The sequence below is a fragment of the Rhinatrema bivittatum genome, chromosome 5 (assembly GCF_901001135.1).
Source record: "Rhinatrema bivittatum chromosome 5, aRhiBiv1.1, whole genome shotgun sequence".
In the NCBI taxonomy this organism is placed as follows: Eukaryota; Metazoa; Chordata; class Amphibia; order Gymnophiona; family Rhinatrematidae; genus Rhinatrema; species Rhinatrema bivittatum.
The window spans coordinates 233,837,813-233,864,652 of NC_042619.1; the positions used below are offsets into that span (position 1 = coordinate 233,837,813).

At 45.9% G+C, this 26,840-nt stretch overlaps 1 protein-coding gene across 1 annotated transcript in view; it reads right to left on the reverse strand.

Annotated features, from left to right (window-relative positions):
• TTC3 (tetratricopeptide repeat domain 3) overlaps window positions 1-26,840 on the reverse strand; it is a 331,906-nt gene that overhangs the window by 9,969 nt on the left and 295,097 nt on the right. The window contains exons 42-45 of the mRNA XM_029603249.1: window positions 15,688-15,789; window positions 10,827-11,251; window positions 8,198-8,342; window positions 1,667-1,909 (exon numbers count right to left, since the gene is read on the reverse strand). Of these exons, the coding sequence (XP_029459109.1) occupies window positions 1,667-1,909; window positions 8,198-8,342; window positions 10,827-11,251; window positions 15,688-15,789 (915 nt within the window). The remainder of the gene's footprint in view (window positions 1-1,666; window positions 1,910-8,197; window positions 8,343-10,826; window positions 11,252-15,687; window positions 15,790-26,840) is intronic.

The following is a 26,840-nucleotide window of genomic DNA, read 5'->3' on the forward strand; positions in this document are numbered from 1 at the left end:
CAAGGATTAGGAGAAAATTGCTAGGCGATGGCGGTGGGAGTCAGATCCAACAATATGATTGGACTTGATTTTGTTAAACTGGATATTTTACTCTATCTGATGCTCCAGCAGGAAAATAAATGTGTGTGTCCATTTTTCTATCCTTTCTACTGAATCTACAGGAGAATCCCTTATGCTACATCATTTCAATTATAAGTTTTTGTGTGTTAACTTGAACTAAAAAAAAAAACAACCAACCAAACAAAAACCCAAATAACCTTCCAGGAAACTGAACAAAACTGTATTCATACAAATACACTGAAAAAGCAGCACCTGGGAAACACTGCAAATGAACCCGAGCCCATCATTAAAGGAATGACTAAAAACTGCCCCATGAAGAGAAATTATCGCACTGGAGAAATGCACGCTTTTTAGCATAATACAAGGGAGGTGCACTTCCTAGTCTTCTTGTATTTTGTGCTCTGGTTCCCCCGCTCCTGTCAAATCATAGATGGCCTTGCTCGTCCAGCGCATTTAAATGAATCTGTCTGAAATCTGGCACCTCCGTAATGACTCATTTATCAAATTTCAGCCCACAGGTCTTCCGCCACTAACTCTGTGTGAATAAATCCAAGAGTGTGCGCACAACTTGCCAAATGAAGCATCTGTCCAAAAATAGGGGGGAAGGCTGTGATGTTTTCACATTCAAGATTGTGCTCTGCACCTCTGGTCTTCTTTTAACCCAGGGGGCTCCAAACCTTTGAAGGGAAGGGCCACACAGGAAATTTCAAATCACCAAGTGGGCAAGGGGTGGGGGTGGGAGGGAGAGGTGTTTCCCCTTGCAGGTAGCTGAGTGGGAGGGGGGGTGGGGGGGAGGGAGAGGTGTTTCTCCTTGCAGGTAGCTGAGTGGGGGTGGGGTGGGAGGGAGAGGTGTTTCCCCTTGCAGGTAGCTGAGTGGGGGTGGGGTGGGAGGGAGAGGTGTTTCCCCTTGCAGGTAGCTGAGTGGGGGGTGGTGGCATATGTAGCTCTTTCAATGACTTGAAATACTTGGAGAGGGAGGAGACAGAGTTCCTAGGAGTGTGGCAATGTCAGTAATATTTTGACATTTCTCAGAAGTAGGCAACCCTGCCTCCCTGACTTCCCCTGTGTGGCGCACACCCTCCCCTCCATCTCATTCACTCTCACCCCTTCTCATTCCAGTCCCTCATTCAATTCTCATTCCTCTTAACCCCTCCCCTCACTCACTTCTTTCCCTTTGCCTTCTTCCACTCCACGGTTATCCCGCTCTCTCTCATCCCCTCCCTCACCTCCTACCCAACAGTGCCTCTCAGTGGCTTGGCCTTGCTGTGCCTTTTCCCTGGCTGGCGAGGCTTGGCCTCCTCACAAGCAGCTTTCTCCAGCAGCCAGCCTGGCTGCATGCTCTCCCACGGGTGTGGCCTGGGCAATCCCACCAGCCTTTCTGCTACTGCTGTGCATTACAAAAAAAAACCAAACAAACAATTTTCTACAAGGACTGGATGTGACCGTACTAAGAAAAAGCATGATGGGCCAAACAAAACAAGCTCAGTAGGCAAGCTCTGTGGGCCATAGTTTGGGGGACTTCTATTTTTACTTAACCAAGTACAGACATGCAGACTTATATAATTTTAGATTTCATAAATTAGTACTCCAAGGTCAAGAAACTTACAGGAGAGTCATTGGATTTTTGCCACTTGGATTTTGCTGATCTTCCAACAGGCTTCCAGGGTAGGAGGGGCTGGGCCGCTTCACTCTTTCTACTCATCTCCATGTTAGGAGGGGGCTTTGGGTTGGGAGAGACTGCTTTAGCCACATTGGTTGCTGGCTTGGGTGCTCCCTGAACGGCACTCCCAGCCTGTCCTGCTGAGGCATTGGTGGGTGTTGTTTCCGGTTTCCCTACAGGAAGTTTATCCTAAATTTATAAAAAGTAAACAAAACAGATTTAGAAACCTTACTGTTTACGGAAATGTCCCTCCATCGATCTTTACTTTGGATTCTCTCTCAAGTACAGTTTTATATGTGGTCGTAATTTTTTGTCATTTCACATTAAGACTAATGTATATTAATGATGTTTACTACTCTGTGTTGTATTTATTGAATATGCTGATGCTGTGTTTATTCATTGTTTTATTGGACACCACTTTGATGATGTTTTATTGACTTGCAGAATACTTAATAAACAGTAATTAAAAAACATGAAGGAAAACATAAAAACTGTCCATTTGGCAACAGCTGCAACTGTAGGCAAAATCTGAATTTGTGTGTCACCTGTGCCCACGGAAGACCTCAAAACACATGACAATTGCTGACCATCAGAAATCTCTGGAGTCAGACTCATACTATGAAAGACATCCCCATCCCTCTTCCTCGTGTTTCCCCATCCCCTGTGATTGTCAGCAGAGATTCTTCAAGCACATTTCACAGTATTTTCACCATCTCTTGTGGATCTCCTGCCATTAGAAATTAACTCCCTGACATAAGGGACTAATTTAGTAAGAACATAAGAACATGCCATACTGGGTCAGACCAAGGGTCCAACAAGCCCAGCATCCTGTCTCCAACAGTGGCCAATCCAGGACATAAGAACCTGGCAAGTACCCAAAACTAAGTTTATTTCATGTTAATGTTGCTGGTAATAGCAGTGGCTATTTTCTAAGTCAACTTAATTAATAGTAGGTAATGGAATTCTCCTCCAAGAACTTATCCAATCCTTTTTTAAACACAGCTATACTAACTGAACTAACCACATCCTCTGGCAACAAATTCCAGAGTTTAATTGTGCGTTGAGTGAAGAAGAACTTTCTCCGATTAGTTTTAAATGTGCCCCATGCTAACTTCATGGAGTGCCCCCTAGTCTTTCTACTATCTGAAAGACTAAATAACCGATTCACATCTACCCATTCTAGACCTCTCGTGATTTTAAACACCTCTATCATATCCTCCCTTAGCCGTCTCTTCTCCAAGCTGAAAAGTCCTAACCTCTTTAGTCTTTCCTCATAGGGAAGCTGTTCCATTCCCTTTATCATTTTGGTCGCCCTTCTCTGTACCTTCTCCATCGAAATTATATCTTTTTTGAGATGCGGTGACCAGAACTGTACACAGTATTCAAGGTGGGGTCTCACCATGGAGCGATACAGAGGCATTATGACATTTTCCATTTTATTCACCATTCCCTTTATAATAATTCCCAATATTCTGTTTGCTTTTTTGACTGCCGCGGCACACTGAACTGACGATTTCAATGTGTTATCCAATATGACGCCTAGATCTCTTTCTTGGGTGGTAGCACCTAATATGGAACCTAACATTGTGTAACTATAGCATGGGTTATTTTTCCCTATATGCATCACCTTGCACTTATCCACATTAAATTTCATCTGCCATTTCGATGCCGAATTTTCCAGTCTCACAAGGTCTTCCTGCAATTTATCAAAATCTGCTTGTGATTTAACTACTCTGAACAATTTTGTATCATCTGCAAATTTGATTACCTCACTCGTCATATTTCTTTCCAGATCATTTATAAATATATTGAAAAGTAAGGGTCCCAATACAGCTCCCTGAGGCACTCCACTGCCCACTCCCTTCCACTGAGAAAATTGTCCATTTAATCCTACTCTCTATTTCCTGTCTTTTAGCCAGTTTGTAATCCACGAAAGGACATCACCACCTATCCCATGACTTTTTACTTTTCCTAGAAGCCTCTCGTGAGGAACTTTATCAAACGCCTTCTGAAAATCCAAGTACACTATATCTACCAGTTCACCTTTATCCACATGTTTATTTACTCCTTCAAAAAAGTGAAGCAGATTTGTGAGGCAAGACTTGCCTTGGGTAAAGCCATGCTGACTTTGTTCCATTAAACTATGTCTTTCTATATGTTCTGTGATTTTGATGCTTAGAACACTTTCCACTATTTTTCCTGGCACTGAAGTCAGGATAACCGGTCTGTAGTTTCCTGGATCGCCCCTGGAGCCCTTTTTAAATATTGGGGTTACATTAGCTATCCTCCAGTCTTCAGGTACAATGGATGATTTTAATGATAGGTTACAAATTTTTACTAATAGGTCTGAAATTTCATTTTTTAGTTCCTTCAGAACCCTGGGGTGTATACCATCCAGTCCAGGTGATTTACTACTCTTCAGTTTGTCAATCAGGCCTACCACATCTTCTAGGTTCACTGTGATTTAGTTCAGTCCATCTGAATCATTACCCATGAAAATCTTCTCCGGAATGGGTATCTCCCCAACATCCTCTTCAGTAAACACCGAAGCAAAGAAATCATTTAATATTTCCGAGATGGCCTTATCTTCTCTAAGTGCCCCTTTAACCCCTCGATCATCTAACGGTCCAACTGACTCCCTCACATGCTTTCTGCTTCGGATATATTTTAAAAAGCTTTTACTGTGAGTTTTTGCCTCTACGGCCAACTTCTTTTCAAATTCTCTCTTAGCCTGTCTTATCAATGTCTTACATTTAACTTGCCAAGGCTTATGCATTATCCTATTTTCTTCATTTGTATCCTTCTTCCAATTTTTGAATGAAGATCTTTTGGCTAAAATAGCTTCTTTCACCTCCCCTTTTAACCATGCTGGTAATCGTTTTGCCTTCTTTCCACCTTTTTTAATGTGTGGAATACATCTGGACTGTGCTTCTAGGATGGTATTTTTTTTTTTTTTAACAATGACCACGCCTCTTGCACACTTTTTACCTTTGTAGCTGCTCCTTTCAGTTTTTTTCTTACAATTTATCTCATTTTATCAAAGTTTCCTTTTTGAAAGTTTAGCACGAGCCATGGATTTGCTTACTGTCCCCCTTCCAGTCATTAATTCAAATTTGATCATATTATGATCACTATTGCCAAGCGACCCCACCACCGTTACCTCTCTCATCAAATCCTGTCCTCCACTGAAAATTAGATCTAAAATTGCTCCTTCTCTTGTCGGTTCCTGAACCAATTGCTCCATAAAAATGTCATTTATTCCATCCTGGAACTTTATATCTCTAGCATGTACCAATGATCAATTACCCCAATATTGACTGGGTAAATGTAAGTCTCCAATTATTACCGCACTACCAATCTGGTTAGCTTCCCTAATTTCTCTTAGCATTTCACTATCAGTCTCACCATCTTGACCAAGTGGATGGTAGTATACTCCTTTCACTATAGTCTTCCCTGACACACAAGGGATTTCTACCCATATTCAATTGTGCATTTAGTCTTCCTGTTGAATTCTATGCCATCCCGGACATAAATCGCCACACCGCCTCCCGGGTGCTCCTCTCTGTCATTGCGATATAATTTGTACCCCGGTATAGCACTGTCCCATTGGTTATCCTCCTTCCACCATGTCTCTGAGATGCCAATTAAGTCTATGTCATCGTTCACTGCTATACATTCTAATTCTCCCATCTTACTTCTTAGACTTCTGGCATTAGCATACAAACATTTCAAAGTTTGTTTTTTGTTTGTATTTTCAATCTGCTTTTTAATTGATAGGGATAAGTTAGAATTTTTTAGCACAGCTGAGTTTTTAGTTACAGGCACTTGGACTACTTTTCTTATTATTGGGACCTCACTGTCGGGATGCCCTAATTCTAATGCATCATTAATATCCTTTGAAGATACCTCTCTCCGAACCATGCACTGCTGAGCTTTCCCCTTTGTTCTAGTTTAAAAGCTGCTCTATCTCCTTTTTAAAGGTTAGCGCCAGCAGTCTGGTTCCACCCTGGTTAAGGTGGCGCCCATCCCTTCAGAAGAGACTCCTCCTTCCCCAAAAGGTTCCCCAGTTCCTAACAAAACTGAATCCCTCTTCCTTGCACCATCGTCTCATCCACGCATTGAGACTCCAGAGCTCTGCCTGCCTCTGGTGACCTGCGCGTGGAACAGGGAGCATTTCAGAGAATGCTACCCTGGAGGTTCTGGATTTAAGTTTTCTACCTAAGAGCCTAAATTTGGCTTCCAGAACCTCCCTCCCACATTTTCCTATGTCGTTGGTGCCCACATGTACCACGACAGCCGGCTCCTCCCCAGCACTGTCTAAAATCCTATCTAGGTGACGCGTGAGGTCCGCCACCTTCGCACCAGGTAGGCATGTTACCAGGCGATCCTCACGCCCACCCGCCACCCAGCTATCTACATTCCTAATAATCGAATCACCAACTATGACGGCCGACCTAACCCTTCCCTCCTGGGCAGTAGGCCTTGGGGAGATATCCTCGGTGCAAAAGGACAATGCATCACCTGGAGAGCAGATCCTTGCTATAGGATCCTTTCCTGCTGCATCAGGTTGATGCTCTCCAATCATGAGACCTTCTTCCTCCAAGGCAGCACCAGGGCTGCCAGTCTGAAGTTGGGACTTGACTACTATGTCCCTGAGGGTCTCATCTATATACCTCTCTGTCTGCCTCAGCTCCTCCAGGTCTGCCACTCTAGCCTCCAGAGATTGGACTCGTTCTCTGAGAGCCAGGAGCTCTTTGCATCGCATGCACATGTACAATTTCTCACCGGTGGGTAAAAAATCATACATGTGACACTCGATGCAAAAGACTGGGAAGCCCCCCTCTTGCTGCTGGACTGCTGCCTTCATCTCAAATTTGTTCAGTTCCTACTTAAGTTTTAGGTTGCTATGGGAGTATGAATGTGTCTAATTAATGTCCTTTAAATGTATTAGTGAATTCACTATATGTCTGGTAGTGGCCTACAAGGGAATGATCAAATTCTCAATAAGGTGTTCTTTTGTAAGTGGCACCTGCCTATAAATTAAAGGATGAGCTAGGGGTGGGTGGTACTGGCTCTGGAGCTCCTCTAAGCAGACATTAGGTGTGAACGGAAACTCAGTAAATGTGCTTCTTCCTCTTTACTTTAACTACACGCCTACCTGAGCTGGGAGAAAAAAAATGGTGCATAGCGCTGACCCTTGTGTCAAAAATGCAGCCACAGTGTTTCTTCTCTTATGGTAATCACAGGTCTCAGGCTGATCTTCCCACACTTCCTCTTACCTCTGCGCCTTTCTACAAAAACAATCACTAGCTATGTTTGTCTTATTAGACTGCAAGCTCTATTGAGAAGAGACTGTCTTTTTGTATAGCTCTGCGTGTCATGTTGTGCTATAGAAATGCTTAGTAGTAGCAGTAAAATAGTCTTATTTACTCATGCCAAAACTAATATACAGATATTTATCAATATTTTAGAAAAGTATTATGAAGAGAGTGAATTAACACATCTCTGATTTGCTCTTCCTCTGCAATAATTTGTCACACATCAATACATTTTTACAGCATCACTTTGGTTTAATCACAGCCGTGCACAACACATGCTGCGTTAGTGTCACTGGTGAGAAATCCGTGCATCCAGGCTGCCCTTCCCGTTGCCTTTTTCTTTCACAACAGAGTCTATGTAATGCAATAATCAGACAGCAGAATAAAGTCTTTACCTAAAGATCTTCACTCTGAATAGGGCAAGAGCAAGGCTGGATTTAAAATCAGAGTACCCATAGGAAGGGAGGAGGGGTTTCCACCAATGTGATCGGAGATGCCAGAGATCCCGAACCTAACCCTAGCCAGATCCATCCCTCTCTCCCAGTGTGTCCCTACCCTCACCCTCAGAGTTTCAGCAATGCAGACCCCACAACAGTCACAACTCCAAAACGAAAATTCAGCATGGGGCCATCAAGCCCTTGTGTACTGACAAGTACTGAAGTGATCCCACCCCTCAAACTGGTTTCCATGGTAACTGGAAAGCTCGTACTGAGGAGGGGGGGCGGGGTCAACACAGGACCTTTCAGCATATGAGGGCTCACGGCCCTATGCTGAAGATTGTTGAAATTGCTGCTGAGGCAGTGAAAGGCCCAGATGGTGGCATGGCATTACTGTACCTATGAAAATTTAGCATTGCAGGCAGTGGACTGTTGCTTGTACTGAAATCCAGGCCTGAGCAGATGGAGCCACTACCCTCCTGAAACTGGCTAGCAAACAGAGTCCAAGACCCAGTAAGGGCTGGCATCTCACACGCATGACCTTATGGCCAAGAGGCGAGTGTGCTAGCACTCAAATTGGCCTAGCACCGGGAACCCATGGTTGGTTTCTCTTGCTGCACATGATGCACTCATGAAACTCATTTTTCTGCCCTGAACAAAGGTAGCAACGAACTCAGGGCAAAAACAGGTTTCGGTACACAGACTCTTGGCTATTCCATCACCTGCTGTGGTGATGCTGAAGACGTCTTGCTCTGCTGGTCGAGTATGTGTTCTGTAACCTGGCTGATCATTTCATCATAACTCAAACGAGAAAATGTATTTCCATTTTTAGTTCTCACTTCTTTTATAAAGTTAGCAAGATCAGTGCTGTAAGGAAGAGAAATAAAAAAAAAATTCAGGGCATGAAAGGCACCCAACAGCTTTGTCAAGAACTAAATCTTTGAAAATCAGATTCCCCTTTACTTAAGGAAATGTTAAAGGTTTGAAGTTGGAATGCATTTCTCCTTCCCCTTTCTGGTTTTTATTTCCATTTCTTCTCTTACCTCCCTCTCTCCAAGCAGGACTTGTCCAGAGAGTGGAGGAGGAGCTGCCTTGGAAGCAATCAGGGCTTAGAAACTTCTGCAATGGAGAAATTACTTACCTGAAAATTTAATTTTCCTTAATGTAGACAGATGGACTTAGGACCAGTGGGTTATGTGCTCTTCTGCTAGCAGATGGGAGACCGAGTCAGATTTCAAAGCTGACATCACCCTAGATATATCCCTGCAGTGACCTCAGCATCCTCCTCGAAAAGCCATTGTGGATATATATCTTGCATAAACAACTTGATTAAACTTCTTAAACTTGATTAAACTGATTCAAAAAACTGGATACCGCCAGTACACTCGACCAAGCTAACGCCAACACCAGACTAACTGTGGGTGTCTTGAACTAGGGGTAGACAATGTCTTACCCATAATTGTTTAGTCCGGAGGTTCGCTTTCCGAGGTCCTCCTTTTCTGGGGCAGCTGTGGACGGGATGCTGAGTCCATCTGTCTACAATAAGGAAATGAAATCATCAGGTAAGTAATTTCTCCATTTCCTAGCGTGTAGCCAGATGGACTCAGGACCAGTGGGATGTACAAAAGCTACTCCCGGACAGGGCGGGAGGCTGCCCGTGGCCTACTTAGTACTGCCCTTGCGAAGGCTGCGTCTTCTCGGGCCTGAACATCCGGGCCGCAGAATCTGGAGAAGGTGTGTAGGGAGTACTACGTCACAGGTATGTGCACGGTTATGCACACTGGTATTTGCACAAGTGTGTGCGCACTTATGCGCGCGTTAGGTGCACAACAGGGCTAGCCCGCACCGCACGTACAGATGGTCGATGGGGGAAAATGGCGCCGCCGCGGTCTGCCACGTGGAGTGCCCACAGAGCCTGAAGAGGGGCCTAGCCCTTCGGGGGGGGCCCACTCAACCCGCTCGGAAACTCCCTTCCCTTGCCCTAATGGGATCAGGAATGTTGCCGATATGATGCGCCGAGCAAGGAGATTGTAGGAGAGACTTACTGAAGCCCTTCCATGTCTCTGAATATGAGTTCTTCTTTACTTACCTGGGCTCAGCGCTTACTGGCTGAGTACAGAGATGGTCTCTGGCTGCGGGGGGGGGGGGGGGGGGGGGGGGGGGACGACGACGACGACTTAGGTCGTCACCACCGTGCTCTGCTTCCTGCACCTGCTGCCTTTCAGCTGCTTCAGAAGCAAAGTCCACCCCGGGAACTGGCTGGTACACCTCTGAGGGATCTCAGAAACTGCCTCAGGATTTCTCAACTGGGGGAGGGACCTTTAGGTATCACCGGAGGAGAGCAGGGCTCGATCTTTCTCCAATTTAAAAGTAAATTTTCTTCTTCAAACTAGTACTGCAATCCGGCTAAACACCAATGCTGGTGTGGGGATAGCACGTCCACATCTACTAGGAGACGGAGAGATAATGAATGGCTGAGGTCACTGCAGAGGTATATCTAAGGTGACGTCACCTTTGAAACCTGACTCCATTTCCATCTGCTAGCAGGGGAGCACATAACGCATTGGTCCTGAGTCCATCTGGCTACACGCTAGGAAAATATATTTTTATTTTTTTTCAACTGCAAAACATGAAAAATGTACAAGGGTGCCAAGACTTTTTAAGGCACTGAGTATCACTAATGTGCCTTAAAATTCTCAAAGGCCAAAGTTCATTCTTGGCTCTTGTAATAACCAAGCTCCCGTTACTTTCCTAATTAACAGAAGCTGAAATGAAGCTCCCTTGAAGTGAAAGGTCTCAGGGGGGTGGGGTTCCCATGGCTGTGCCTAAAAGGCCAAGATTGTAGTTTCTGCATGAAGCTCCTGCAAAGTGTTCGGGGCGCAGTCCTTCCAGCACTGGACAACAACATCCCCTCAGCTCCTATGCACTTCCCAGCTCATTTAGAGCCAGGGCTGGGATCTGGTGTGAGTCTTCCTCCTTCCCTATTTTATATCCCTCTGACCAACATACCTCGTCTGGGCACTGCAGGGATGGTCCTGGGCTGGGGACCATGAACCTGGGCTGCTTTGGAAGCATGAGTCCTGAATCTGCCAAATCCCAGCCCCCTCCACCTCCATCCCGGGCAGTGGAAGGCCCTATTTGTGGAACAAACCTGGGACCTTCTGCATGGCACAGTGCTTGCCACCTGGGCCACGGGGCCAGCCTACTTGCACTTCTAAAGGTTTCATTTTAATGACAACTTACTCAGTACAAGGACATTTTAAGGTACTAGTCCAGCATGTATTGGCAATGCACTTTAAATAGTTATGCTAGACAAATGATTAAAAAAAAAAAAAAATCATCTTGGTCCACCTGCTGAAATGTGGAAAAATGGTGATCAGCTGCTCCGTGATCCGATCGTATGATTGTTTGGGTGCCTGCTGCTTGCTCGGTGCTATGAGGTTCTCTGCTGGCGGCTGGCTTGATTTCTTCTTTCCCTTTTTGTTCTGGCCGATGCCCTTAGCTGCCATCACAGATGGTGCCACAGGAGTTTTCTCAGGGCAAGATTTTCTTGTAGTAAGCGAGGGCACATCCACTGTGTCAGCATCAATACTCGAATCGGAATGGGAGCTCGTAGGCACGGCTGCCTTATCGCCAAGACTGTGGACCATCGAGGGCACTGTGCCTTGTTTTTTAGGGCTGGATAAAGTACCGAATCTAGCAGAATAGGCCTGTGCAGGTGTGGATGAGTACATTACCACAGCTGGGTCATTAATAAGGATGCTATCTTGAACTACCTGCAGAGAGAAGCACAATCACAAAGATTATTTTTTGACACTAATATGCAAACAGCTTTAAATGTAACTACTGCTTCTTCGGGTTGGAACACTATTGTTAGAATATTTCACTAAAACTAAAAAAATAAAATAAAATAAAAAAATTGTATATTCAAAAATTATTAATATTAATTTAAATTGTATGGTGGCATGCATTACACTGTACAAGATCATTCATATCAAATCAATGCCCCTTCGCCTCCAAAAAAGTTACAACTGAAGTTTAAGAGTGGGGGGGGGGGGGGGGGGGTCATGTGACTAGTTAGAGACTGCACAGCAAGGAGTAGCCAGGAGCGTGGAAGCAGGATCTCAGGGGGTGCAGCAGACCACCAGATTACACACTGGCCAAGTTAGCCCGAGTTTGGACGCGCGTTTTCGACACGCTAGCTTTACCCCTTATCCAGTAAGGGGTAATAGCACGTCGAAAACACGCATCCAACCCCCCCCCCCCCGAAACTAATAGCGCCCGCAACATGCAAATGCATGTTGATGGCCCTATTAGCTATTCCCGCGCGATCCAGAAAGCAAACTGTGCAGCGAAGCCGCACATTTTACTTTAAAAAATTAACACCTGCCCAAAGGTTGGCGTTAATTTCTGGCGGTTGCTGGGGAAGTGTACAGAAAAGCAGAAAAACTGCTTTTTCTGTACAACCTCCGACTTAATATCATGGCGATATTAAGTCGGAGGCCCCAAAATTAAAAAATTGAAAAAAAAAAAATTTAAAATCGGCCAGCGGCCTGGAAGACGGATGCTCAATTATGCCAGCGTCCGTTTTCCGAACCCGTGGCTGTCAGCGGGTTTGAGAACTGACACCGGCAAAATTGAGCGTCGGCTGTCAAACCCGCTGACAGCTGCTGCTCCTGTCAAAAAAAGAGGCGCTAGGGACGCGCTAGTGTCCTTTGCGCCTTTTTTTTACCGCAGGCCCTCATTTGCATACTAAATCGCGCGCACAGGAGAGTGGCCTGTGCGCGTGTCGGGAGAGCGGGCACTCGCCTCGGAGCGCCGGCTCTCCCACGGGTTTTACTGTATTGGCCTGACAGTGGGCACTTTCCCTCAAGTCCTGTTACTTTCCACTGTTGCAATAAAACCAACTGCAGTGCATGACTCTCCTGCCACATCAAAATCACAGGAAGACATGTGGCTCGAGTGGTCAGAACTGGGTGGGTAAACCTTCCTCCCCTGCCAGAGGCTACAATAGTGGCTCTAGCTTACATCGTGGGCTGATTGGAAACCCCGAAGAGCAGTGTGGGAGGGGAGGGGGTGGGGAACAAAAGATCCCACTTCCCCGCTCCCCAAAAAGAATGGAATGGGAGGAAAGTGATGGCATGGAAGCCAGCAGGAAAATATAAAAAAGTTGAAGCCGGGCCTTTTTCCCCTTTCCTGAGTGCTCCCATCCTGAAGCCATCATGCACTGAGCCCAGAGAGCCTGGGGGTACCCAGGAGTGCTCTCTGCCAGCTTGCAGAAATATTTGTGGATTGAGAGCCAGGCCACCTCCCTCCTCATCTAATCTTCCTGCTGCTACAGGCCAAAGCTAGGGGGCTGTCGCGGGCGGAAATAAAAGCACACCAGGGACCCAAGTCGCATGTCCACATCTGGGTTAGAGGAATGGGCTGAGAAAGAGGGAAACGAGGATTCAAATCCCCACTTCCTCCACTCACACTCCTTGAGACTCTGCACAAGTCACTTTATCTCAGGTACCCACTTAGATTGTAAGCTCTGCAGGGAAGGGACTTATTGTGCCATAAAGCTGCCTTGAGCATTATTTGGAAAGGTGGACCAAAAACCCACAACTTACTTATTATTCATGGGAGTACCACTTTAAATTTGCAGCCTCTGCTCCTTATCTATTTACCAAGGCGGCAGGTAGACAATGCACACTTCCAGGAAAGGTTAGGAGAGATGAGACGTGCTACTTTCCTCGAGCGGCAGCCCACGCACAGATCCCGGAAGGGTTAACAAGTTAAGCTGCAGAAGAGAGAAGCAGGGAAATACAAGAACTGAATTGCCAGGAGAAATGTCACAGTGACCGGGCCCGACTCAGTAGTGAGATCAATTGTTTATGTCTCCGGCAGTCGGCCTTCAGCATTCAGTTCTTGTACTCCTCCTCTCATCTGTTCATTTCACAGCTTAAATTGTTAACTCTTGTCACTCCTGCAGGGGTCCGTGCGTAGGGTGGAACATCTCACCATGGCATTAATGTTTCTGCACAGCCTATTTCAGCAACTGCAATTATTTTAAGAGGGGATTGCCAAAGCAGACAGGCACTAGACCTGTGAGCTCCTGCCTGCTAAGGTTGGCTGTATTCATGGACTGTGGTATCTACACAGGTGTGGCTGTTGGTACTTGGCCCTTTCTTCAGCCATCCTCCTGTAAACTTGTTCCATCTTAGCCCCACTCTAGGGGAAGAGAACCAGTGGAGGAGGAGAAATCTTTACCTGTTAATTTTCTTTCCATGAGTTCTGCTACACGAGTCCAGTCTGAACAGCTGGGTTATGCCCCCCCCCCCCCCCCCCCACCCTACCAGCAGATGGAGGCAGAGCGCACTGATTTCTTCCTTGACATCATCGCCACTAGGTATAGGTAAGTGCAGCACAAGAAAAACCCAGTATTTCTCTTAATCCAGTCAGGCCAGTCCATACGAACGGGTTATGCCTGCCAGGCAGCAGATGGAGAGAGAGAGACAGTAACAAACTCTCCATATTTCTGTGTCTGATCCAAGTGGGTCTAGTCTAAGGGGCCCCTCAGTGAGAAATTTGGGGATGAGGTTGCCACACTCTGTGAGCTGAAGCATTGGGACACTCGTGGAAATCCGGCTCAAAATGGCCGACACTTCTGCCAAAACTGGCGCACCTGATGCCTTCTCCAATGAAGCCTCCGGCTGCAAAAAATCCGAAGTAGCAGGAGCAGCACCGGTATTCTGGAGGCCAAAGATCAATCACCCCCCCCCCCCTGCAAGCAGAGCAGAGAGGCCCCGCGGTTCCTCCCTAGCACTTACTCCAAAGGAAAGCTACCCAGCCCAATCCATGTAATGGGCCTCCTCAGAGTCTCTCTCTCTCTCCGATTAATTAAATTTTTTTTTTTTTAAGAGAAGACTGCCAGGCCGAACAGAGAGCAGGAGAGGGAGGGGGGGGGGGGGGGGGGGAGACGGGGACAGGCAGGAGGATTTTCTCATCTGTGCCTGAAAAACAGGTTCTCTTTTTTTTTGCGTCTCCTTTCTTCATTTTCTTTTCAGGATATTATCTACCCCTCCTCCCCCCCCCCCCAAGGCTCTAACAAGTCCCCTCTGGGAATGGGGAGCCTTTCCAAGCAGGCGGGCTCGCTCTCCCAGCCGCACCAGGGGCCTGGCCCAATGCGGTGTCAGTGCCTTCCAATAAATTCTGCTGCACTACCAAACGTCCTATCATCTGCTGGAGGCACTGAATCCCGGGCTTTTCCAGTGCTGCACCCACCTGCATAAGGTGGCGATGATGTCACAGAAGAACTCAGTGTGCTCCGCCTCCAGCTGCTGGTAGGAGGAGATAACCCATATGTTTTGACCAGAGTGATACAGCAGGATGAAATGGAAACGTATTATGACAGCAGATAAAGACCATGTAAACCCATTTAATTTGTTCTTTCACATCTCTTGCTCAGTTTTATAGCCCCTTTTTATCTCTTAGGGATCCTCTGTGCTTGTTCCATATTTTCCTGAATCATGATACAGTCCTCATCTGCACCACCTCTACAGTGAGACTGTTGCGTGCGTCCACCACCATTTCTGTAAAGCAATATTTCCTTTTGATTACTCCTGGGGCTACCCTCTTTCACTCCCATCCCCAAAGCTTCTTTTATCTTGAAAGAGACTCACCTTCCCATGCATTTATTCCTGGAGGTATTTCAATGCCTCTATCATATCTTCCCCTTCTTTCTTTAAGTCTGTCCCATATAGGCTTTATGATGAACACTGTTGACCATTTTTAGTAGCTGCTCTCTGGACCAATTTCATCCAGTTTTACAACCGTTAGAAGGTGTGTTCTCACGAATTGAGATCTCATTTGGAATTGTGTGTAAAGCTCCTGCCCAATCCAGCTAACCCACAGAACCCCTGAGCCAACCCACAAGACACAACAGGAGAATTTTTAAGGGCTGCATTTTACATCATCAACAATTCTATGTTTTAGGTGAGTTTCTGAAGATTGGGAAAACAGGAGAAAATGCTCAAAGACACACACACAAGCCCACTCCATCAACACTTTTAATTACAATGATTTTTAATATATTGGCACATATGATTTACACATGCTCGACCATACTGGGTACCTGCAAGCCATTCTACAACTCTGGAGTAGCAGGCTTATTGTTAACTAATGAGCAGACAGAAAAGACCCTGGTGGCAAGGTAGACGATGGTACCTACCGGGATATTGGAAGAGGGCTGAAGAGTGGCTACTTGCCCTTGGAATAGAGTGCTCATCTGCACCCCAATTTTAACAAGCCTTATTTTCTCTTCAAACTCAGACTGAAAGAAGAAAAGAGGAAAAAGAATGTGAGGAAAAAGCACAGGACTGCAGCTATAGCCATCACATACTTGAGAATACATCAAAAGAACACATGTAACATGCAGGCTGCAGAAAATTAAGGTATCATTACCTACATTCATAGGGTTTTTCATCATCCTTTTCTCTTCAGTTAAATGTTTAGTATGACGAAATGGGGATTTTTGCATGCTTTGTGGTTTATTGCTCTGCCCTGTGACACTTTTCCCTAGAGCGCTCATTTCCTCTGTGCTGGCCTGTGCTGTCAAGCATCACCTCTGTGCAGGTGGTGTTTGACTTCTGCACTGTAGTTCAAAAGCACAGGCTTTGGATGCTGCCTTTATCCAGAAGGAAGCTTGAACTGCTTATACATTCCAGCATCCCTGAGGAAATATAAGACCGAAACAACCTGCAGTGCTATTGGCCAAAAAACTATTATAGGTCAGAATGCCATTGGTCAGGGAGCAATTGTTGGTACTGTATGCACGGATTGGCCCTGCAGACAGATAACCAGCTTTGAAGGTTCTAGAACTCTCTAGTCTCAGCTGAGATACAGAGGGAGCAGATCTCTGTGTTGAGGCCCTGTTCAGTTTCTGTAAATAGCCTTTTTTCTGACCTCCCCAGGTACAATCTAAGTAGTGAAAAGTGTTCAGTTAAATTTTGCTGTATAATCCTTGTTTCACTTCTGTTTGCAGTTTAGATCTTTCATCTGCTCACTGTTCTTACTTTTTGTTAATAAACTTATTAGTTTATTACCTCTGTCTGTCTTGGAGTGACTAACAATTTCGGTAACGTGTGTTTTTGGTCTCTGGGTGTTTTTCTAGGACTCTACGGTTGTGTGCAGTTCCAATATCTCTAGAAACCACCAGGGGATAGCTTGCAGGTGGGAATTGCCCAGAGGCAAGCAGGTGTGTACAGGTGGGCCTGGACAGTGCTTGGCAGGACCCTCCAAATGCTCATAGGGTTATTCTGTGTGGGTGTCAGGGATAGTGCTGAGGTGTTATGCGACATTTAAAACTGGATGTTCTTAACGAATCAGACCTCCATCAGTGATTAGGATAAATATCTGTACCAACCTCTCAACTAGCAGAAACAATTTTCACATGAAACGGAGAAAACAGATATCACTCATTTTCAAAATTGGAGAGGCATGGAAGAAGGGAACACTAAAGACAGGACTGGCAAATGAGGAAGATGTTGAACTCTACTCCCATCAACTTATTCCTGCTTTTCAAATGTCATTTCCTCCAAATATCCTCAACTATCAGAAGTAGAGAGATAGTGGAGATCCCGCAAGGGGCTCTGTTCAAACAAATGGTAAAGAACCCATGACGGAGGGAGCTATTCTTGACTCACAAACAGGGATAGAATCTCAAATGTCCGGATGGGGGCTCACCTTAGCACCTGAGATCATCAAACGGCATGGTTTGATACTGCAAATACAATACGGAGAAGTCACTTGAAGACAAGTTTTGAACTTCAAAAATATGGTCTTTGCTGAAATGGGAAAATTCCTGGAGATGGAACTTGAAGACTGGGAGAAAATGGGAGAGGTGGAACAACTGTGGGCCAAACTAAAAGGAGAAATTACAAAGGCAACTAATCTTTACGTTAGAAAAGTAAGCAAAAGGAGGAGAAATAAGAAACATATCTGGGTCTCAAAGGAGGTGGCTAATAAAAATAAAAAGAACAGCATTCAAGAAATATAAAGGATCCCAAAAAGAGGAACATAGGGAAGAATATCTGGTTAAACTGAGAGAGACTAAGAAAATAATCAAGAAAGCAAAAAGTCTGACGGAAGAAAGAATTGCCAAAGAGGTAAAGAGAGGTGACAAAACGTTTTTCAGATATATCAGAGAAAGGAGAAAGATCCGAAGGGGTATAATGAAACAAAGGTGAAAAGGATCAATGTGTGGAAGGGGATGAAGAAAAGGTGGAAATATTAAACAAATACTTCAGTTCGGTGTTCACTAAGGAAGACCCTGGAGAAGGACCGTCGCTGGTTAACAAGACTGTGGATGGGGGTGGATTTGACGAAACTCAGTTTACAGAAGAGAATGTATGGGAAGCGCTGAAAACTGAAAGTGGACAAAGCCATGGGGCCTGATGAGATTCATTCGAGGATACTGAGGGACCTCAGAGATGTGCTGGGGGATCCACTGAGTGACCTGTTCATTAGATCCCTGGAAACGGGAGTGGTGCCAAGTGACTGGAAAAGAGCAGTGGTGGTCCCGCTTCACAAGAGTGAGAGCAGAGAGGAGGCTGGAAACTACCGGCCGGTTAGCCTCACCTCGGTGGGAAAATTAATGGAGACTCTGCTGAAAGAAAGGATAGTGAACTACCTACAATCCGAGACAGCAAAGATTCACCAGGGGAAGGTCCTGTCAGACAGATCTGATTGATTTCTTTGATTGGGTGACTAGAGAATTGGATCAGGGAAGAGCACTCAAAGTGATTAACTTGGATTCTAGTAAAGCCTTTGATACTGTCCTGTATAGAAGACTCGTGAATAAAATAAGAAGCTTGGGAGTGAGCGCCAAGGTGGTGGCGTGGATTACAAACTGGATGATGGATAGACGTGCGATGGTAAATGGAACCTACTTTGAAGAGAGAATGGTGTTAAGTGGAGTGCCGCAGGAATCGGTGTTGGGACCGGTTCTGTTCAACGTCTTTGTGAGCGAAACTGCGGAAGGGATAGAAGGGAAAGTTTGTCTATTTGCAGATGAAACTAAGTTCTGCAACAGAGTGAACATGCTGGAAGGAGTGGAGAGAATGAGACGTGATATAAGGTAGCTTGAAGAGTGGTCAAAGATATGGCAACTGGGATTTAGTGCCAAGAAGAGTAGAGTCATGCATCTGGGATGTGGTAATCCGAAGGAACTGTATGCGATGGGGGGTGAAGTGCTGCTGTGCATGGAACAGGAGAGTGATCTTGGTGTGATAGTGTCTAGCGATCTAAAGATGACGAAGCTATGTGACAAGGCGATAGCTAAAGCTTGAAGAATGCTGGGCTGCATAGAGAGAGGAATATCTAGTAAGAAAAAGGAAGTAATAATCCCTTTGTACATGTCCTTGGTGAGGCCTCATCTGGAGTACCGTGTTCAGTTCTGGGACCGTATCTCAAAAGGGATAGAGACAGGTTGGACGCAGTCCAGAGAAGGGCGACCAAAATGGTTGGAGGTCTCCATCAAATGACTTATGAGAAGAGTTTAAAGGACCTAAATATGTATTCCCTGGAGGACAGGAGGGGCAGAGGAGATATGATACAGACCTTCAGATACTTGAAAGGTTTTAATGATGCATTATCAACAATAAACCTTTTCCGCTGGAAAGAATCCAATAGCACTAGGGGTCACGAAATGTAACTCCGGGGAGGACGACTCAGAATCAGTCAGGAAAGCAGAGTTGCTTACCTGTAACAGGTGTTTTCCCAGGACAGCAGGATGTTAGTCCTCACATATGGATGACATCATCAGGATGGAGCCCAATCACGGAGCACTTTTCTCAAAGTTTCTAGAACTTTGACTGGCACACTGAGCATGCCCAGCATGCCTCTAAACCTGCATCCAGCAGGGGTCCCCCTTCAGTCTCGTTTGTAGTAAAAAGTACGAGTGAAAAAATAAAATAAGAAAACATAAGCGAACCCAACTCTGCAGGGTGTGGGCAGGTTTCGTGAGGACTAACATCCTGCTGTCCTGGGAGAACACCTGTTACAGGTAAGCAACTCTGCTTTCTCCCAGGACAAGCAGGATGGTAGTCCTCACATATGGGTGAGTAGCGAGCTACAGGATGCCCGGATTTAATAAGCCAAAAACACCCAACGACGTGCATAAGGCACTCAACTGGGGTGGTTTTGGTTAGGAGGGCAGCCTGAATTTTACAGTGGGTCGCTAGAAGGAAGTTGGCTTATAAAACTAGAAACAAATTACGCAGAACAGACAGATAGAATCTTGCCTGCCAGCTTTGTAGAGACAGTAATGAGCTGCAAAAGTATGAAGAGAACTTCATGTTGCAGCTTTGCAGATGTCAGCAAGAGGTACAGAACGTAGGTGTGCTACTAACGTTGCCATAGCTCTTACTGAATGCGCTCTCACGCGTTCTTGTAGCGGAAAGCCTGCTTTTTGGTAGCAGAAGGAGATACAATCCGCCAGCCAGGTAGATAGGGTTTGCTTGCCCATCGAAGCTCCCAATTTGTTTTTATCAAAGGAGACAAACAGTTGGGTGGAATTCCTATGGGCTGCAGTGTGGTCCAAATAAAAAGCAACAAGGAATGCAGAGCCCGCTCACCTGGTTGCGTGTGAGGCTTTGGAAAAAAGGTGGGAAGTATTATTGACTGATTCAAGTGGAAATCTGACACTACTTTTGACAAGAATTTAGGGTGTGTGCAAAGTACCATATGATCTTGAAGGAATCTGGTATACAGTGGGTATATGTTAACAGTGCCTGTAGTTCACTGACTCTGCGAGCCGATGTTATAGCAACTAGAAAGATCGCTTTCCACGTGAGGTGTTGAAGCTCACAGGAATGCAAAGGCTCGAATGGCGGTTGCTTGAGCCGTGCTAGAACAACATTAAGATCCCACATTGGAACTGGAGGACGCAATGGAGGCTTTATTGTAGTAATCCTCTCATAAAGCGCCCAACTAGGGTTTGCACTGAGATCGGGGCATCTCCTATAGCTTTGTGGTAAGCTGAAATGGCGCCGATATGTACACGGATGGAGGAAGTCTGTAGGCCAGTTTCTGAGAGATACCAAAGGTAGTCAAGGAGCTTTGGAATGGGACAGGAAAAAGGATCTATTTCCTTAGTAGCGCACCATATGGAGAATCTTTTCCATTTGGAATGATATAATCTCCTAGTAGAAGGCTTTCGTGAAGCGATGAAGACCTGGGACTCACTGTCAGAGAGGTTGAGAGATTGCCGGATTAACCTTTCAACATCCAAACTGTCAGAGACAGGGTGCGAAGGTTCGGATGACGCAACAGCCCGTTGTTCTGCGTTATCAGGGTTGTATCTGTACCCAGGCGAATTGGTTGCTGGACTGAGAGGTCGCGGAGGATGGGGAACCAAACCTGACGTGGCCAGAGAGGGGCTATGAGGATCATTGTGCCCCTGCCCTGCCGTAACTTCATGAGAGTCTTGCTGATGAGTGGTAATGGAGGATAGGCATACAGAAAACCAGTTGCCCACGAGTGGGCGAAGGCATCTCGTGGTGGTGTGTTGTGGCTGCGGTGTAGAGAGCAGAAGTTGTCCACTTTGTGGTTGTAAACTGATGCAAAGAGGTCTATGTGTGGGCGGCCCCACTGGTGGAAAATTGTTTGTTACAGTGGGGTCCAGGGAACATTTGTGGGGATGAAAGGTCCAGCTGAGATTGTCCGCTATCACTTTGTCCACGCCTGCCAGGTATGGAGTGGCATGGAGTGGAAGAGAGCACAGGCCCAGATCTGTGCCGCATCCTGGCATAGAAGGAAGGAGCCTGTGCCCCCTTGCTAGAGGTATTTATTTATTTATTTATTTAAACGTTTTTTATAGGCTGGCATTCGTCAAAACATCATATCGGTTTGCATGGAACTGAACAGAGAAAGTACAAAAAACAGGGGTGATCGGAACTTGGGGCGTATAACTTGTACAGTATTAACGGGAACAGGTATATACAGTAGATACAAGGGTACTGTAATATATACAAGAGTATAGTCATGTTATATACAAAGGTACAGTGATATTCGTGTAAGGGATAAGAATTAAGACTACCTTGTTGGAGAGACAATCTAGAAAAGCCAGTAGGGCATATCGAATTGCTCGAAGCTCCAGGAAATTTATCTGGTGCTTCGCTTCTTGTTTGGACTAGGTTCCCTAGGTTTGGAGGTGGTTGACATGTGCTCCCCAACCCAGATTGGATGCATCTGTTAGAGTAATTTGAGGTTCTGGTGACTGGAAGGGTAGTCCTGTCTGAAGATTGGAGTCCCTTGTTCACCAAGCTAGTGAGAGACATAGCTGGCTGGTGACTTGGACAATGTGGGACATGGGTTGACTTGACTGGGACCACTGGGACTTTAAAGTCAACTGTGTTATCCTCATGGCCAGTCGAGCCATTGGAGTGACATGAACTGTAGACACCATGTGACCCAAGAGGATTAGCAGATGACGAGCTATGGTTGTTTGACTCGTCTGCACCGCTTTGGCCAAAGCTGTTAATGAGTGTGCTCGATCGTTTGGGAAGAACGCTTTTGCCTGGAGAGTGTTTAGATCTGCTCCTATGAACGAAAGGGTGAGTGAAGGAGACAGATGTGATTTTGGGTAATTGATTAGGAATCCTGAGGATTGGAGTAGACTGATGGTGAAATGGAGGGAGTGGAGCACTTCCTGCCGGGATGGGCCTCTGATGAGCCAATTGTCTAGATATGGATAAACACGAACGTTGTTCTGTCGGAGATAAGCTGCGACGACTGCAAGGCATTTCGAAAATACCCGTGGTGCTGATGCTAGTCCGAATGGTAGCACCTGGTACTGATAATGATGGTGGCCTACTACAAACCTTAGATATTTCCGATGAGGAGGGTATATGCAATGTGGGCATAGACCTCCTGGAGATCTAGAGAGCAGAGCCAATCTCCATGTTGTAGGAGAGGAAGCATGATGCCTAGGGTTACCATTCTGAACTTTTCTCTGCAAAGGTGCTTGTTTAGGGCACGCAGGTCTAGAATTGAACGAATGCCTCCTGATTTTTTTGGTATTAGAAAATACCGAGAGTAGAACCCCTGACCCCACTGCAGACGAGGCACCGGTTCCACGGCGTTGGAGTGCAGAAGAGTCAAGAGCTCTGCTTCGAGAAGCAGAGAGTGATTGATGGAAGCGGAGAGTGATTGATGGAAGTTTAGACAGTAACCCTGGTTGACCATAGAAAGGACCCATTGGTCCGTAGTAATTGTGCGCCATATGTTGTGGAAAAGGAAAAAGCGGCCTCCTACAGGAATGGTGGAAATTGAAGGTTGGCTTCTGCTCTGTAAAAAAGAGTCAAAAACCCGATGCTGGACCCGCCTGTGGGGCTGGTTGGTCTTTTGGAGCCCTGGTTTGTCTAGGCTGGCCTCTCTGGGGAGGTCTAGTCTGCCGAGCACGGGACGGAGGAGGATAGTATCGACGTGGTTTATAGGAAAATTTTCTAGTTTTTGAATTTTTCTCAAAATTATGAACTGTATAAAAATAAGAAAAATAACATGTTTTTCCACATCTCACAGTCTTATTTTTTATACAGTTCATAATTTTGAGAAAAATTCATTGACAATAAACTGATCTGCAATCGCATACGAGATAATTTTACACAGGTATCTATCATCAACTGAAAAGCTTTGGCCGACAATGCCCACTCTCCTGGATCCAGACTCTCCTTGCTTAGAAAGTTTGCTCTGACATTGTCTTTTCCTGTGATATGGGAGGCTGAGATCATCTGTAGATGTATTTCTGTCCATTCCATAAGGAGCACTCTCTCTTGTGACACCTACTGGCTCTTGGTTCCACCCTGGCGGTTGATATAGGCTACTATTGTTAAGTTATCTGACATTATGCGGACTGCTTGAACCTGAAGTCTGTGGCTGAATTGTAGACATGCCAATCTAACTGTCTGGGCTTCCAGGGGTTTGAAGTTCCAGAGTGCCTCTTCCTCGGTCCAACATCCCTGGGCCATCAGTTCCCAACAGTGAGCTCTCCAGCCCTGGAGGTTTGCGTCTGTTGTGAGGATCAGCCAGTTTGGGGAACACGGGGTAAACCCTTGCTCAGAAAATCTTCCTGCAGCCCCCACTGGAGTCGAGAGCATATGCCCATTGGTGAGTGGAGGCAAATCAAATAGTCTTGAGACTACGGGTTCCAACATGACAGTAGTGAGTGTTGAAGTGGTTGCATGTATGCCCTTGCCCACGGCACTACTTCCAGGGTTGTCGCCATCAAACCGAGAATTTGAAGATAGCTCCATACTGTCGGGCGTATCGTACTTAACTGACTCGTTTGGGACATCAACTTCTTTATTCGCATGGTCAGAAGGAAGACCTTAGCCTGCTTCATGTCAAACAGGACTCTCAGATATTCAAAGGACTGGGAGGGCTTGAGACTGTTTTGTCCAGGTTTATGACCCAGCTGAGTTCCCTTAAGCAAGGAGGTCACCCTGTTGGTCACCTGGAGACTCTCTTCCAAGGCTTGGCCCGGATCAACCAATCGTCCAAGTATGGGTGCACCAGGAGTCCCTGGTTTCTCAATGCTGCTGCTACGACCACCATAATCTTGGGAAACATTCTGGGGGCAGTGGCTAGGCCAAAAGGGCAGTACCCGGAACTGATATTGGCGACCCAATACCACAAAGCATAAGAAATGGTGTTCTTGATGGATTGGAATATGTAGTTAGACCTCAGATAGGTCCAGGGAGGTTAAGAACTCTCCTGATTGTATGGCCATTATCATGAAGCATAGGGTTTTCATGCAGAAATAACTCACTCGTAGATGTTGGTTGATGCTCTTGAGTCCAGGATGGATGGGGCAAAAGGAACCTTCCTTCTTGGGTATTATAAGATAGATGGAATAATGCCCCATATTTTCCTGAGGCGCAGGTACTGGGATTATAGCCCTCATGCTGAGGAGCCTTAAAAGAGTAGTCTCCACTGCCTGCTTCTTGTGCTGGGAGTGGCAAGGAGATGTCAAATATGTCCAGAGGTGTGCTGTGAAATTCCAGTGCATATCCTTCTCATATGACCTCCAGTACCCATTTGTCCGAAGTGATCTCAACCCACCGCTGGTAGAAGAGGGACATTTCACTCCCTATCTCCTCATTCCGAGGGTAGGTCGGCAAAATTTCATTGGGGGATTCGGGACGAACCTGAACCCAAAACTGCCCCTCTCTTAGGTTGTCGACTACGAAAAGACTAAGACCTCCCAAGGAGCCAAGACCTATGAAATGTTGAGTTTCTGTATGTGCGAAAGCAGTGGGAGCCCCTGGATTGACCCTTCATATGTGAGGAGTGCTGTAACTGCTTTCTTTTATCTTCTGGTAGCTGGAGAACTGAAGATTCGCCCCATTTACTGGCTAGCTTTTCCAATTTGCTTCCAAAAAGGAGTGATCCTTTATAGGGCATCTTTGTAAGATTTGTCTTGGAGGTTGCGTCTGCTGACCAATTTCGCAGACATAGCTGTCTTCTGGCTGCCACCACTGAGGCCACTCCTCTGGCCGAAGTACAGACTAGATCCAAGCCTGCATCAGCTAAAAAGGCGGTGGCAGGTTCAACGGCAGGGGAGAAAGTCTGTTACTTCACTTTCAACGCACAGCTCTCTGCTTCAACAGCAGGGGCAATGAGAAAAGAGGATCTATATATAGACAACAACCAACAAGGACTGAATTACATAGTCGAGTAAACAAAAGCATGGGTGTAGCTTGCTTATTGAGGCGGTTACTACCCCTAACTAAGCTACATATTCAATTAGATGCAGTTCCAACACTGCTCTCTACATTAATTGTGGGATGGAAGGGAAATAGAACTAAAAGGTACTAAGAGCCAAGCGTAACAAGTAAGAGGAAAAAAAAAAAGTGCATAGCTTGCTGGGCAGACTGGATGGGCCATTTGGTCTTCTTCTGCCGTCATTTCTATGTTTTTATGTTTCTAAACTGCTCAGGAATTCACCCCCGAGTCATCCATCTCCTGAGATAGGAGTAGGCATGAATGAGCTACCAGGGCACAACAAGAAGCAATCTGTAAGGTCATTGCTACTGCATCAAAGATCTATTTAAGGTTGGACTCATCAGTCTATCATGCGCATCCTTTACGGCCATTCCTCCCTCCACTGGGATACTTGCACGCTTAGAGATGGCAGAGACCAGTGCATCCACTTTAGGGAAACGCAAATGCTCTCTCACTGCCAAATCCAGTGGATATAGAGCTTATAACACTCGTCCCCCTTTAAAACTTTCTTCTGGGGCATCCCATTCCAGGTCAGTCAACTCCTGGATGGCTTTCAGTACTGGAAACTAGCAAGAGCTTTCCATCAGGAAATCAGAATGGGATTCTTCTTTGGTTTCATTATAGAGTCCGCCCCAGGAACTTCCAGCCTCTTCAGGGTCTGGGAAACCAGGGCCAGCAATTCATCTTTACGGAAATACCGTAATATGGTCCAATATGTTTCTAAGCCAGGGAGAATTTCCCCATCTTCCAAGGAATCGTTATCCTCCTCTTCATCCGTGCCGTCCAGATCCCTGCCAGTGATATCCTTTGTGAGGTGAGGCATGCTTCGAGGTCTGCCGATAGGGACTGGGAGAGGGAGGGCTTACTGGTTGAGGTTCCATCCAGATAGGGGCAAGTGAGATAGCAGACTGCGCCTGTACAAAGGCTTGAAGGCCCTGCAAAAATTCCACCCTAGAGAAGACAGCCAGGTCCATGCCTAGCCCAGGAGGTACTGGGGAAGGCGCAGCTAAATTTCCCTCTCCCATGGATGACCCAGTCATGGGGGTACTCAGATACGGGGTACATCCAGTTAAGCCTATGGCTAAACCATCCTCTGAATGGGAGGAGCCGGGCTTAGCAAATCCCGGAGAGGCCAACTCTCCCTGGGCTTCCTCACAGTGCTGACATAAGTTGGAATTCAGGTCAGACTGTGAAGGCCTAACTTGACATGCAATGCAGAGAGAAAGGCGCTTATGTTTCTTGGCTGCCAGAGTCATTGGTGGCGGTAACTGTGCAATCTCTTGGCTCGTGCTATAAAATTTTTATGCATACAGATTTTGGGTGCCCAGGCGGGATGCAGCGAGGTGTGGTGAGGCACATGCATAGCCTGTGTGTCCAGCTTTACCTGTATTCTGCGCTTTGTAGGTTGTGCGCATATGTACACGCGTAATGTTATGCATGTATCACGGTGTGATATGTATTTTATACAGGAACGTCGGTTTATAAAAACTAAAAATAAATAAATAAATAAATGTAGCATGCGCAAGGAGCCAATGCACTGTGCGTATTAACGTTCTATGGAGGGCAATATGGCACGCACAAAGACACATGAAAAATGGC